At 36.3% G+C, this 15,065-nt stretch overlaps 1 protein-coding gene across 3 annotated transcripts; it reads right to left on the bottom strand.

Moving 5' to 3' along the window:
* LOC134728376 (polycomb protein SUZ12-like) lies at window positions 1-14,339 on the bottom strand. 3 transcript variants are annotated; one of them, XM_063598066.1, is made up of 4 exons: window positions 7,650-14,339; window positions 7,000-7,092; window positions 3,326-3,447; window positions 1-2,049 (listed from the first exon to the last, which is right to left on the bottom strand). In XM_063598066.1, exon 1 carries the CDS (start codon window positions 12,453-12,455, stop codon window positions 10,236-10,238), a length of 2,220 nt encoding a protein of 739 aa, XP_063454136.1. In that variant the 5' UTR covers window positions 12,456-14,339; the 3' UTR covers window positions 1-2,049; window positions 3,326-3,447; window positions 7,000-7,092; window positions 7,650-10,235. The 3 variants fall into 3 exon arrangements, with proteins under 3 accessions (XP_063454136.1, XP_063454137.1, XP_063454138.1); XM_063598067.1 differs by lacking the exon at window positions 1-2,049 and adding an exon at window positions 7,578-7,649 and having other exon boundaries at window positions 3,247-3,447; window positions 7,959-14,339; XM_063598068.1 differs by lacking the exon at window positions 1-2,049 and adding an exon at window positions 7,588-7,649 and having other exon boundaries at window positions 3,247-3,447; window positions 7,959-14,339.
* Window positions 14,340-15,065: the final 726 nt, after the last annotated feature.

The following is a 15,065-nucleotide window of genomic DNA, read 5'->3' as shown; positions in this document are numbered from 1 at the left end:
GACACAATAGAACAATCTTTATTTTCCAACATGAAAGGAGGAGGCATCATAAAAATATTTTATCATGCACAATTCCAGATTATAAAATGAGAAACGCAATATGAAAGCTATAGGGAAGCAAATTCCATCTCACTATAAGAATACAACTTCAATTTGAATAGGTAGTTTACAAAAGGTGTTGTGTTGCTGTAGGTACTGGTCAGTTTCTCCTACCTGGAAGTTTAAAAGAACAGGTTGCTTAATGGTTGAAGATACAGTGGTGTTCATTCTTGCATTGGATCCGCTGCTGAGCAAGATTATATCCGAGGTCCCTCTCTTTAGCATTTTTCAATCCTAGCCTAGTTCTACTTTCTTTGACTGAATACTTGTTCTAAATTCATAACTTTTTACCACCAGCACACTTTTAAAGGGCATGGTTAAACTCAAGGTTGAGAAAAAGAAAACCATCTTTGACCTCTTAGTGACCAGACCCCAAAAAGGCATTCAAAGCACTACTGACCACTTAACTAACTTTGTCCACTTGACTATTTTATGTGTATGTGAGTATTTCACAATATTCTATGAAACAAATTAAATTTCTTACAAAATGTATGGAACTGAGTACATTTATTAATATAGGTAATAGTACAAAGGAAGAAAATGAAAAATCAGCAAACCTGAATCAACATAGAATGTGAAACTGCTCTGCTTGCCAAATAATAACTGTGATGGGAACCAGTCATTCTCTCTGATGAGAACATTTCCCAGCCTAGTAACAGAAGAAAATATCAGTATATACCAGTAAATCTGTAAATGTGGCACTGTGGAATAAAGTTCATAAACTTCTCAGAATGTTCTATGGACTAGTTAAAATGCGAGCCACACAAGAGTATGTTTTCTATATTTTAAAGTTATGAAACTATGCAAAATAGCCCATAGGTAAGGAATTAAATATGTATTCACATTATTGGTTACTAAACTGGAATATACTTTCCAAGGTGTTTGAGCTCATGATTAAGGACAATAAATTATCTCAAGATAGCATAACTTTTAAAAAAATTGTGTTTACAGTGGTGCTTATTGAAGGCATCACTTGTGCCCTTATAAGTTGTTCAGGAGATCTTCCTCAGACTCAGGAGTTGACTACTCAGTCTCTTCATTGCCATCTTTATGTCATTGTTTCTCAATGTGTAAATGGCAGGATTCAGGATGGGTGTAATCATAAAATCCAAAATGGCAAGAAATTTATCCACTGACACTGAGGGAAATGGCCACATATAAACAAAGATGCATGGTCCAAAGAACAAAGCCACCACAGTGATGTGAGCTGAAAGAGTAGAGAGGGCTTTGGACAAACCACCCGAAGAGCGTTTCCATACAGTGACCAAGATGAAGATATAGGAGATAATCAATAAAAGGAAAGAGCCTGTGGAAATGAACCCACTATTGGCAGTAACCAAGAACTCCATTCTGTAGCTGTCTATGCAGGCAAGTTTGATAAACCAAGGAAGATCACAATAAAAGCTATCTATCTCATTAGGACCACAAAAAGGCAAATGGACAACAAAAGCCAACTGGGCCACTGAGTGAATGAGACCAATAGCCCAAGCGCCAGACAGAAGCAGAATGCACATCCATGAGTTCATGATGGTCAGGTAGTGGAGGGGCTTACATATGGCCACATATCTGTCAAAGGCCATCCCTATGAGCAGCACCATCTCAGATCCACCCAGGACATGAAGGACAAATATCTGGATGACACACCCCTGGAATGATATGGTATTATGACCAGAGTACAGGTCAGAAATCATCTTAGGAACTGTTAAGGTAGAAAAGCACAAATCCATAAATGAAAGGTTGGCTAAAAGGAAATACATGGGGGAATGTAAATGAGGGTCAAAGCTTACTATAAACACAACAAAGAGATTCCCTAGAACAATTGTTATGTAAAACACTGTAGAGACAGCAAGGAAGAAATGCTGTATTGGTGTAGATGTAGAAAGTCCCAGCAACACAAATTGAGATACCTCAGTGTAATTTGCTTCATTCATTGACTTTGTCTTTTACTACCTAAAAGATCAAAAACAAAATAATAACAAAAAGGAGTTTATCAGAAATAAATGTTTGTAAAATTTTAAGCTGTTTTAAATTCAATATTAAAGTAAAAGAAATCTCATAATCACAAGGTGTTGAAAAATTCATGCACTCATTTACCCACTCAACTAACGTTTCTAATATGCAACTGCTATATTCCAGGAAAGATGTCAAGTTCTGAGGTCAGACACTGATTCTGACTTCAGATGGAGCAAAACGTTACATAGCCCTAACTATAGACATACTCTGATAATTGACCTTAAGAAAAACCACAGAGCGCTATGAGAACAATGTGATGCATCCCAGTAGTGCCTGCGCAGACTCCGCTACAGGAAATTATTACTGAAAAGTGAGAAGAGCAGTCCAGACTTTGGAAATGCCCTGTGCAAAGACCCTAAGACAGGAAAGCCAGTGCGGCAAGAGGCTGAACAACTGAGATTAGCATAGAGTGATAGGCGAGTCTTAAAATCTTGTTTCCATTATAATAATTTAGTTTTTTACCCTAATAGCAATAGAAAATCACTGAAAATTTTTAAGTGGTAGCTTGGTTATATTTCTGCTTTCAAATGGTCACAATGTAAAGAATGGAATGAAAGGGCTAGAGAGAGCTTAAAGTAGTTTATCAGGAACTACTGAAGAACCATATCACATCAGGTGAGCAGGATGAATTATTAACCAATGGTGTTAGCAAAACAAATAAAACTGAGAAAAAATAAATCTTTGTCTCTGAACACAAACTCAGATAAGTTTCAAACTGATATTTAAATGACAGAAATAGGAACAAGTCAAAGGAAGTATCTGAATACTCGGAGAACTATTAGGTTGAAAAATTCATTGTAAGCATATACCTAGATTCATAAATATAATGGAGGAAATAATCGATAGTATCCAAAATATTAAAATAGAAATACATTAGATATCCAGGTAAATATAAAGATAGTATATCCAGATATACATATAAATGTTTTATATGAGGATATAAGCACTATAAAAATATAAGCATAAATTGTTGAAAATTGTTGTAAAAGATTAGATATGTGATTGATAATTAGTTCTTCCAAATAGATAAAGAAAAAAATATGGCAAATCGGTTTAAAGTTAGTAAAAAGATTATTGACAAAAGGAGAAATCTGAACAGTCAATAATCATACTAAAAGTAAGACACTAGTAATCCAAGATGTGTAGATAAGATAGTATGGAGAGCTATTTTGTGCTTAACAATTTCAAATTAGCTGGGCACGGTGGCACGCACCTGCAGTCCCAGCTACTCGGGAGGCTGAGGCAGGAGAACTGCTTGAACCCTGGAGGCAGAGGTTGCAGTGAGCCAAGATTGTGCCACTGCACTTCAGCCTGGGCAGCAGAGCAAGACTCCATCTGAGAAAAAAAAAAAGATGATTTTCTATGGATGAGGCTGTGAGGAAATAGACATTCTCGAATACTTAAAGGAATAGTGCAAATTAATACAATGTCTCTAGAAGGCACTAAGTAGATATCAAATGGTTAAATTTTTCCTTAACTTATAACTAAAACTCCCATCTCAACAACATTACTTCATGTAATAATAGATGAGCTAAAAATATAGCTGCAAGGCTACCTATTATACCATTGTTATATTACAGAGAATTAAAATATACATGGTACTTCTAACTGGAGAAGGCATTCAATCTCTTGTGGAGAAACAAAAATTAATACGTGGAGAGCCGTTGCTAAGTCCTGGCCATAGCAATCTGACAAGAGAAAGAAATAAAAGGCATCCAAGTCGGAAAAGAAGGAGTAAAACTATCTCACTTTACTTAATGATATGATTCTATACCTACAAAATCCTAAAGACACTGCCAAAAGGCTTCCAGAACTATAAATGATTTTAGTAAGGCTTCAGGATACAAAAGCAATGTACAAAAACCAGTAGCATTTCTATACACCAATAATGTCTAGGCCAAAAGTCAAATAAAAAACACAACCCCATTTATAATTTTATTCTAATAAAGAAAATAAAATACCTGAGAATACAGTTAACTAGGGAGGTGAAAGATCTCTACAAGGAGAACTACAAAACACTGCTAAAGAAATCAAGACAATATAAATAAATGGAAAAACATTCCATGCTCATGGATTAGAAGAATCAATACATTAAAATGGCCATACTACCCAAGGCAATTTACAGATTCAATCCTATTCCTATCATACTACCAATGCCATTCTTCACAGAATTAGAAAAAAAATCTGGAATTCACATGAAATCAAAAAAGGACACAAATAGCCAAAGAAATTCTGAGCAAAAAGAACAAACCCAGAAACATCACATTACTCAACTTCCACCTATACTATAAGGCGATAGTAAACAAAACAGCATAGTACTGGCACAAAAACAGACACATAGACCAATGGAACCAAATAGAAAACTCAGAAATAAAGGGCCACAATTACAAACACCTGATCTTTAACAAGGCCAACAAAAACAAGCAATGGGTAATGCACTTCCTATTCAATAAACGGTGGTGGGATAACTAGCTAGCCATATGCAGAAGAATGAAACTAGACCTTTTCCTTTCATCATATACAAAAATTAAGTTGGGGGGATTATTAAAGATTTAAATGTAAAACCTCAAGCTCTAAAAATTCTATGAGAAAATCTAGGAAATATTCTCAACATTGGCCTTGGTAAGAACTTTTGGCTATGTTCCCAAAAGCAATTGCAATGAAAACAAAAATTCGTAAGTAAGACAACAAAACAATTTTTAAAAACAAAAATTGATAAGTGAGAGAACAAAAATTGATAAGCAAATTTGTTTAACTGATAAAAAACTTCTGCAGAGAAAAGGAAATTATTACTAGAATAAACAGACAACCTACAGGATGGGAGAAAATATTCACAAACTGTGCATCTGACAAAGGTCTAATAGCCAGAATCTGTAAGGAACTTAAATAAATCAACAAGCAAAAAACAAATAACCCCATTAAAAAATGGGCAAAGGGCATATGAACAGATACTTCTCAAAATAATTCATACAAGCATCCAACAACCATGTGAAAAAAAATGCTCAGTATCTCTAATCATCAGAGAAATGCAAATCAAAACCACAGTGAGATACCATCTCACATCAGTCAGAATGGCTATTACTAAAAAGTCAAAAAACAACAGATGTTGGTGAGGCTGAAGAGAAAAGGGAATGCTCACATTCTTGGTGGGGGAATGTAAATTAGTTCAGCCACTGTGGAAAGCAGTTTGGAGATTTCTCAAAGGACTTGAAACAGAGCTACCATTCGACCCTGCAATCCCATTGCTGAGTATATACTCAAAGGAAAATAGATCATTACACCAAAAAGACATATGCATTCATATGTTCATTACTGTGCTATTCACAATAGCAAAGACATGGAATCAACCTAGGTGCCTATCAATGGTGGACTGGATAAAGGCAGTGTGGGAACATGTACACCACAGAGTGTTATACAGCCATAAAAAAGAATGAAATAATGTCCTTAGCAGTAACATGGATGGAGCAGCATGCCATAATCCTAAGCAAACTAATGCAGGAACAGAAAACTCAACACTGCACAGTCTCATTTATAAGTGAGAGCTAAACATTGAGCACAGATGGACACAGACATGGGAACAATAGACACTGTGGACTATTAGAGGGAAGAGGAAGTGGGGCATGGGTTGAAAAACTACCAACTGGGTACTATGCTCACAACCTGGATGCAATATACTCATGAAACAAACCTGCACGTCCCTAAAACAAATCTCCACTATATCTAAAATAAAAGTTGAGATGTAAAAATAAAAAAAGTTAATAAAGTATATTTGGATAGAAAGAAAAAGATAAAATATATAAGAAATTCATTTTGAAATTTTGTCTTTAGTGTTTATCAATAAATTGTAAATCTCCAGGCTTACATGTATTTATTGATTTGAACCATATAAAATTATGCTCTCTGTAGATCAAAAGATGATCAAATATCAATTTTATAGATTTCAATCTAATACGTTGACATTTTTTCCTTACATAATTTTCAAAACCACTTTATCTCTAAGCATCAAACATTATTGATGATTATTTCTCAACCCGAATTGAATAGCACGGGATTCCCAGTTGTACAGCCATCAACACACTTTCCCTCAAGCCCACACCACTTGACTTTCTCATGTCCTTGCTCGTTCTTGTGCCGCTCCACACCAAGCCTAGGCTCCCAATGCACCACTTCAGCAGGAGAGCAGCAGGAGCTGGCGGGAGCACCATGAACATGTGGGAGTCAAGAATGGATTTGAGGGCAGCCAGGTCAAACAGGACTGGGAATCCTAAGTGTTATGGACATGGAACAAGTATTGCGGTCAAAAGAAAACACTACAGCAGAGATGCCAGGAGGCCCTGCCACAACAGCAATGGAGGAAGAATTTTATAGCCAATAATTGATGAAAATGGAGCACAATTGGGCATGAGAATGGGACAGTAACTAAGGTGAATGACAATGGATGTGACTTGAAAGGGAACTATAGTCAAATCTCTATCCAAAGGTTTTGACGTTATAGATTTTTATATATATATATTTATATATATTATATATGTTACTATATGCATATTCTGGAATATGAAAAAAAAAGTTGATTCAGTATGTTCCCAACAGTATAAGATGAACAAAAAATATTTTAAAGACCAAAATAAAAGGGAAGAAAAAGTAAAAACAGGGTTTTTTTCTAAGTGGTAGAAAAATGGGTGATTTCTTTGTCTGTTTTCCTCTTCTTTATTTTCTAAATTTAAAATTCCTTATTAATAAAACTGTCTTCATTTGATACAATTCAATGGGAAGGTTAGGTATGATAGTGTCATCAATCAGAATATTATGATTAAGAAAAAGTCAATAGGTTAATTCCACGAGAAGGTCGAATTTGAAAAAATGAGAAGGCATGCACAGGTAACTCACAACAGGAGCAACAGCACGTGCAAATGGCCAATAAATATATTCATGTTTCCATTTTCAATGGTGCTTGTCAGTCATTAGGAGCTTCATTGTTTTCTGTTTTGCCATTCAACAGCAAAAGAGAGACAGAGAAATAGAAAAAGAGAAATGAGTAAGAGAAAGAACAAAAATTTCCAGTATTTTCAAGGTTTTAAAACAAAAGTGATTACTGTATACTTTTCAAGAAATTACAAATTGAAAATGTTTAATATAAGTTAAAGTGGAGGAATCTATTTCTAGACATGCTAGCACAGGAGTAAATATATATAGAATATATTTATGTAACATACATATTTACACATACATACACTTATATACATAAAATAAAATGGTTTTGACACGTCAAACAATAGCGAACACTAATCACAATATATGACATGTATACAATGGAAAATTATGAAGCTATTAAAATCAACTAAATGGTTCTACATATGCAGATCGAGAAAAATTTCCAATTTAAGTGACAAACTAGAGAATGCATTATAAAATTAACGAGACTTTGTGGGTGTGCTTGAATGAAAAAATTCTCCAAGAATGCACACCAAATATTACCAACGGTGAATCCTGCAGAGAAGAATTCCATGTGGTCTATACTTCCGTATTGTTTCAATCACCTGGGGAGAGAAATCATCATGGCGGACCGGAGGCAGGACTGGATCGCAGCTCCCGACAGAGCAGCCTGCAGATGGATGCCCGCATTGTGAGTTTTAGCTCCAGATTGACTGCGAGAACAAACCAGCCATCCTGAGAGGACCCACAGACCCCATGAAGGAAGCAGACTGCTCCTGCAGGACCCGGAAGACACCGCAAATACTGTCAGGGCCCCACCTGTGGAAGTGAAAAAGGCAGACCCCCCTCTCCCGGACACACACCCGCACTGGAGAAGCCGAAGGTCTGTTTGCAATAGAAGTTTCTGACTTTACCTGGAGCTGGGTGGATTTGGAGAGCCTAATGAAACACAGGGGTAGAGGAAGCAGCAGAAAGGCCCTGGGAGCTCAACGGGTCCCCTAGCAGGCCATTCCTGCCTGGCACCACAGGGATCCGTCGGGAGGACGGCCACAGGAGCAGGGGATAAAACTCCACAGGGAGAAGGAAATCTCTAGCTGAACTTTGTAACAGATTGAACGAGGCGAGAGGAGGGAGGAAGGCGGCTTAAACTTTTTACTTTTTTTTTTTTATTGAACTTTATGTACAAAATCATTTGATTTCAAATAAACATTTAATGTAAAAACAAATGTTCTTTTAAACTGAATTTTTTTTACATCTACTGTACCATTCAAATGCTTTATCATCTTACAGGATTTCTTCAAAATCTGTTATCAAGGGTACATATAGAAAAGCACTTTTTTTATAAATAGAAACAAAGGGATTTTTTCAGCTTTTACGATGACATAAAAAGTTTACTCAACAGAAGTAATTTTATTACTATTTGGGGTGGGAATCACCAACTTTTTGTGCAAACAATGCTAGCCTTCTTTTAAGCATTAAGAGCATAACTGCTTAAGAAATGACATAAGCAATAATTCTACACCTACATCTCCCCTAAAATAATCTTTTTTTTTTTTTTTACATATGTGCACAGCTTTAGCAAATTAAAGCCCGAGATAAACGCTCGAGATCTACTATCCAGAGGCAAAAATCAGAGTTTACTAGAACTCATCATTTGGAGAGCTTACCAATCAAGGAATCTGTAATGAAAGCTGCAGTTTCCCTCTTTCCTGTTTTTTTTAAACACAAAAATCAATGACTAAGAACTTAATACTGGATGACAAATCACATCCACACTATTCGTTAAATAGCCTCACAGTTAAACACATCTTAAAGACCAGTCAAATCAGTATTTACATTTTATAAATTTCTGAAGACACCATTAGAAAGCTTATATATCCCTTCATTAAACAAAATAGGGAACTGCATCTGATGGTGGTGGAATGAAATTTTAAAATTAAAAATACCTGTATTTACAGCAGCATTGATCCTTTATAAATAAAGAATATGAAAATGCAATATCTTTAAGGATAATAAAAAATTGAGGTGATGTTACTCAACCACAGTGCTCGGAGTTGGAATAAAAACCCATTGGTGCTTGTTAATGTGCCAGTAGTGAATCCACTTTCTGTTGGAGAAAATCCAACTGCAAATATGTGCGTGAAACACATATAACAAAGGGCAAAATTGCTCAAAATGATTCAAGTCAGCTTATCTGTATTGGATATTCTATTCATGAAACACATTACAAAGACATCCTTGCAAACAAATAAAAGGCATAACAGTTTTCTGGTTGACTTTTTAAGAACACTTCTCCCCTTATAAGTGACATCTTAAAATCTCAAATGCGTTCTTCCCTTGGTTTGCAATCCTAATTTAAAGATATGAACACCTTAATTTTCCATGTGATTATCTAATTAAAAAAGAAAAACAAAACAAGCAAAATGTTCAAGTTAAAAAAAAAAACATACCGGGTGAGCAATGCACTAAAATTATCCACATGAAAACAAATGGTCTGTAATCTTATAAACCAACATAGCATTTCACTGTCAACAATGTGAAAATTTAATATCTTCTCAAACAGGCATAAGATGAAGAAGTGCAATTTTTTAATTGTAAAATGAACTTATGTAATGTAAAAATATCTTACATTATAATTTTTCATTCCGAATTGACAAATGATTTCAAAAACAAGGATCAAAGTTTGACTGCAAATAGTAATGCAATATAATTTCATAAAAATCCTTCAATTTCTATTTTTTTCCTTTTCTGTAGTTGATATATGAAGACCACTTCAATTTCTAAAAAAGGGAACCATTCCAATTTTCCCTCCCCAAGAAAATGTCTCACAATTACAAAGTAGAAAAACAGCAGGTCATAAATGCAAAAAAATTCTAATTTATATATGAAATAATTTCTAGATCAATTCAACATATTTGATGACATTTGTTGAGTTTAAAAATACTTTGAAATATTGCTTTTCATGCTTAAAGTACAGAATGTTTTAATGACATCAATAAAAGTGATATACATGTAATGCTGCATAATGAAGTGAAGTAGAACCCTGATACAAATATCCTTGTTGAAATCATTTACTTCATCTAACAGTGCCTGTTTGGAACATATGATTAAAAACAAAAACATAATTCTTAGAGGATGAATTCCCTAAAATGTAATTTCAGTGTTTGTCCATAACATGGGGTTAGAGCTTTTCAGAGTTTTTGTTTTTTGCTCTGTTTTGAAACCCCTGAGACACTATCTGTTTCCAAAGCTTTCTCTTTTGAGTTAATTTCACTAAATCCATTTGCTGTCCCATTTTGTTCTTCAGTTATTTCTTCATTTGCAGGGGAAGCAGATTCCCCCTTTTCTAATTTTTGCTGCATTTCACGGAGCTTGGTAACAGCTTTATCTATTGACATTATGCTAATAAGATTAAAGTCATGCATGCTGACTAGATGAAGCATGAAGTTTTGACATAAATTCTTCTTAATTATTTTCTGTCCATAATTTTCTACAAACAGCATACAGGCATGATTCATTTGATTGTCAGCAATAAACCCATGCTTCATGACATGGAGATTCCAGAGTTTCATCACTTCTTTCTCTCCTTCATTAACATCAGAAAACTCTTCAAATTGTGTAATGGTTTTTTCTCTTAGCCATTCAGGATCCTTTTCATCTTCACTATCTACTTCCATTTCTTGTGGACGGAGAGGTAAGCAGGTATCACTATGGAAATACAGACGATTGTGGCCACTACTATATGTTCTTTGCTGTTCTACTTCCCCATCTTCAGATTCAAGAAATTCAGACATGCTTGCTTTTGTTCGTTTTGGCCTGCACACAAGAATATGTGTGATAGGTGTTCTCTTAACTGGTCCGTTGCGACTAAAAGCAAATCCAGGTTGGCGATGAATATCCTGAGCATTTCCTGCATAGGAGCCATCATAACACTCATTGATAGAAACATCTATCCTAGCACCTTTTGGATGATAAACATAGTTGAAGATAAATCTGCTATGGCAGAGTTTAAGATGCTTGAGTAAACTATAAAGTTTGCGGCAGTTCAGAGTACACCAAGGGCAATGCAGGTCATCTCTTGCTTCAGTTTGTTGCCTTGTATTGTTGTTATAGAGAAACTGATAAAATATTCTTAATTTTTGTCGGTTTTCATTTGGAGTATCCTTTTCTTTTCTTGTTTGTAGATCTGTAGTCAATGATTCTTTAACAGCAATAGTTTGAGTAGGTTTAACTGAACCAGGCTTGTTTTCCTGATGGAGACTCTCTGAATTTCTAGTGGCAAGAGGTTTGGCAATAGGAGCCGTAGATTTATCATTGGTCTCTCCTGTCCAACGAAGAGTGAACTGCAACGTAGGTCCCTGAGAAAATGTTTCGAATGGAGGCAGCCTCTTCCCATCAAGAATAGTCTCCCATGTTGCTCTTTTCTTGCTTATTGGACATTCTTCCATTTCCTGCATGGCTACTTCATATTCCCCATCTAAAAGCTGTAAGCGCCTGTTTTTATCAAATACTGTCATTTGTGCAACAAATGTCTTTTCCCCATCCTCACGATTTCGTTTTCTTCTGGCTGGAAGCTCTTCATTGACATCAATATTTTCATTGGTTTCTCCATTAATCATTCCATTAAACTCTCTTCTTCCTGGACGAGTCACTCTAAATAGCAACGAGTAAGACTTCACCATATGGCTGTTACTAGGTTCAAATTCATTACTGGGAACTGCAAGGGACGGGAAATTTCCGGGTTTTGTTTGATTGAGGTCAGGATTCAAAGGCACCTGCTTTTTACCTGTGGGAACTTGCCTTATTGGACAACTTACATCCTTTCTTTTTTTGTGGCAAACTTTCACAAGCAGGACTTCCAGGGTAACAGAATTTTGTTCATTTTCTGAGTTTTGTGATGGCTTATCATTTTTGTGGAAGAAACCAGTAAACGTAAGCTGCAAATGAGCTGACAAGCTATGAGATTCTTGCTCTCCTTTCATTTTCTCTACTTTTGATAACATATCATCAACTTTAAATGTTTTCCTTTTGATGTTTGTTCTGGAGTTTCGATGAGACATGTAAGTAAGAGTTCTGTGCAAAAATATTGGTGCTATGAGATTCCGAGTTCGAAGAAATCTATAGATCTGTGTTGGCTTCTCAAAGGCCTGGAGGAAAAGCTCGTGGTCAGCCTGGACGTGCTCCATTTTCGGCTTCTTCACCGGTAACACCGCAGCCCCCGCCGCTGCCGCCGCGGAGGAGGAGGAGGAGGCCGAGTAACTGCCACCCCCTCCACAGCCCCCGCCGCCGGATTTGCCGCCCGAAGCCGTCGCCGCCGCCACCGCCGCCGAACCCCCGAAGCCGCCTTCCCCGGACCCCGCGCTGGGCCCCGAGCCGCCCCCTCCCCCACCGCCGTGCTTCTGAGGCGCCATCGCGGTTCCTGCCTCCTCCCCCCGCCAGCTACCCGTCGGGCGGCCCCGGAGAGCAAGCGCCTGCAATACCAACCGCTCGCCCCAGCAGGCTCCGGCGGACCGAGGGGGGAAGGAGGAGAGAGGGGAGGAGAGGGGAAGGGAAGGGAGGAGGAGAGGAGGGAAGGAGCAACTTTTTACTTTTATACAATTTAGTTCCACTCGAATATTTTATAATGAGACTTTTATAAATATAAATGATTGATCACTTAAGTATTAAATATTAAAATATTGAATAACCTAAACCAAACTTGCATTGCTTTTGACTTAAAAATAGACTTAAGTATAAAATAAGAGGTTCAAGATGCACAACCCTGCAAATTCAATGTAGTAATGTCAATGCCATTCCAATAAGCATTTAAAAATCAAAATACAGTTTTACAAACATGAGAACAACTGTTTTCTCTTTTAAAAAAATCACAGCTGTCACTTAACAGAAACTATTGTCAGTAAGGAGTTCATTACCAAGATAAAACCTCATATTGCTGAGCAGTCTATTGCTGGTGTCTTTACAATGTATCCATTGTTTAGTTGATTCATATTAGTAAGGAAAGAGATGAAAGGCAAAGGAAGACTAAGGGTGGAGAGAAAAGGGACAGGAGCAACAGGAAAGAAACGGGAGAGAAGAATAGAAGCAAGCAAGAAGGGATACCATAAAAATTAAAAGGGAAGCAGTCAAAAAGCCTAGCAATGGAGTATTTCCCTCGTCTTATCTTGCCTACTCACCACTTAAAATCCCTGAGACTTCTGCCTTCAAAACATCTCATGATGTCGGTAAAGCTCTGGAATCTGCATACAGCCCATCTCCCCACATTCTCATGTGGCCTCTCCGCCTCACAACCTGATGAATTACAGGGACACTCCTTGTTCTTTCATGACTGTTGAGGCTCACTCACGAAATCTTTTTGCTCTAAAGCAATCCCTGACGTTTTTCATTTAGCTGATTACTTCTCATTCCAAAATTGCATCTCATGCGTCAATTCATCAAGGATGTCTCCTTCTCTATTCCAGTCTGGGGTAGATATTACTCCTCTGTGCTCTCACAACGTGTTTTCAAATCTTTTATATTATCTACTTCATAATATAATTTACAATTACTAGCCTCTTTGCCTCCCTTGCTAGGTCTATGAGTTTCTGGAGAGCAGGGACTGTATTTTATTCATAAATCCTGGCCCACAGTAAGTCTTGTAAATTTGAGAGAGAGGCAGGTGATCGGATGGATGTGGGCATGAATATGTATATAAACAGATGGATAATTGATAATAATGGTTTCTTGGTAAAGAATGTTTATACTATATCTTAATCCTTTCAAAAACTGATACCAATAGAATTATTTAAAAAAATAATTGTTACTCTAGAAATGATCACACACATACAACAGGTCTGAGGCAATTCACTGTAGAACCAATTTCCAAGGTTGTTGCTAGTTCCTACTGAAATATAATATAACCTAGACCAAGAAATTTCCTTGTAAACCAAGACATAATCTAAGCATATGGAGCAATTGAAAATTCTAACTTTTCCTTGAAAAGGTTGACACGAGTGGATGTTCAATAAATGCCTGTCGAATTGAAAAACAGCAATGGAGATGGGGGAGAGAGAGAATTTCAGTGTTGTGGTATAGATACTATGCATTACCTGTATAAAGAAAATACCTGGTAATTTTAGTAGGCTGTTGACTTTAATTGTACTGTCCCCCACTTACCCGGCCAAAAAAAAAAAACGTGCCAGCATGCCAAGTTTCCACTATTACTGGATCTTTTCACAAATGTTTTCCTTTTTGATGCTATATGCATAGTGCTTCCCACAATGCCTCCAGTTCTAACAACAACCTAGCAACGCTTTTGGTGGCCACTTTATGACTGTGATCTGAATCCTGAGGTCACTTATCATGGGAATTCTACTTTTGAATTTCCATGGCCTTAAAGGAAAAAATATTTAGAAGCTTGGATATGAAAGTAAATGGAAAACAAAGGGAATTATGTCTAATAGTGTATAACAGCAAAATATCTTCAAGGAAAATCAACATCTGATATTTTAAAGTCTATTTATAAATTGAAGACCATTTAATGAAAAAAGAATAGCTATTAACAAACTCATTAAATTAGCATCATTTAAAATTGTTTTGGAAGCATATACATGTGATATCCTTAGAAACACTACTTGCTTTTTATCTCATTCATGCAATTAGCATCCCTATTTTAGAGATGCTAATATTAAGTAACATGTTCATTAAATATATTGGCAATGATCACTATGCTACGGTCATCAAATATTCAAACTCAGTGTTTTAAATTTCAAAATCCATGGTTGTAAACACTATAACATACTACTTCCTTTTTATGTCATTGCTGTAATACACAAACAGAAGTTCACAGACCTATTTAAAGTTTTCTGAATATTTTTACATATATTATCTCATTTATTCTTTCTAATAAGACCATGAGGTAGAAATGCAATAGTCTTCCATAACAAAAGAAAAAATGAGGTTGTGACTTACCTACTGTTGAGTGGCAGAAAGGCAGATGAATTCTTGTTCCCTGTCATGAATTCAATCAGTGTTTTTTTTTTTTT

Source organism: Pan paniscus, chromosome 18, assembly GCF_029289425.2.
Source record: "Pan paniscus chromosome 18, NHGRI_mPanPan1-v2.0_pri, whole genome shotgun sequence".
Classification (NCBI taxonomy): domain Eukaryota; kingdom Metazoa; phylum Chordata; class Mammalia; order Primates; family Hominidae; genus Pan; species Pan paniscus.
This window is presented reverse-complemented; position numbering and strand designations above follow the sequence as displayed.

What these genes read in the sequence shown, in the direction of transcription:
- LOC134728376 (XM_063598066.1), bottom strand. Translation starts at nt 12,455, where the DNA reads ATGGCGCCTCAGAAGCACGGCGGTGGGGGAGGGGGCGGCTCGGGGCCC.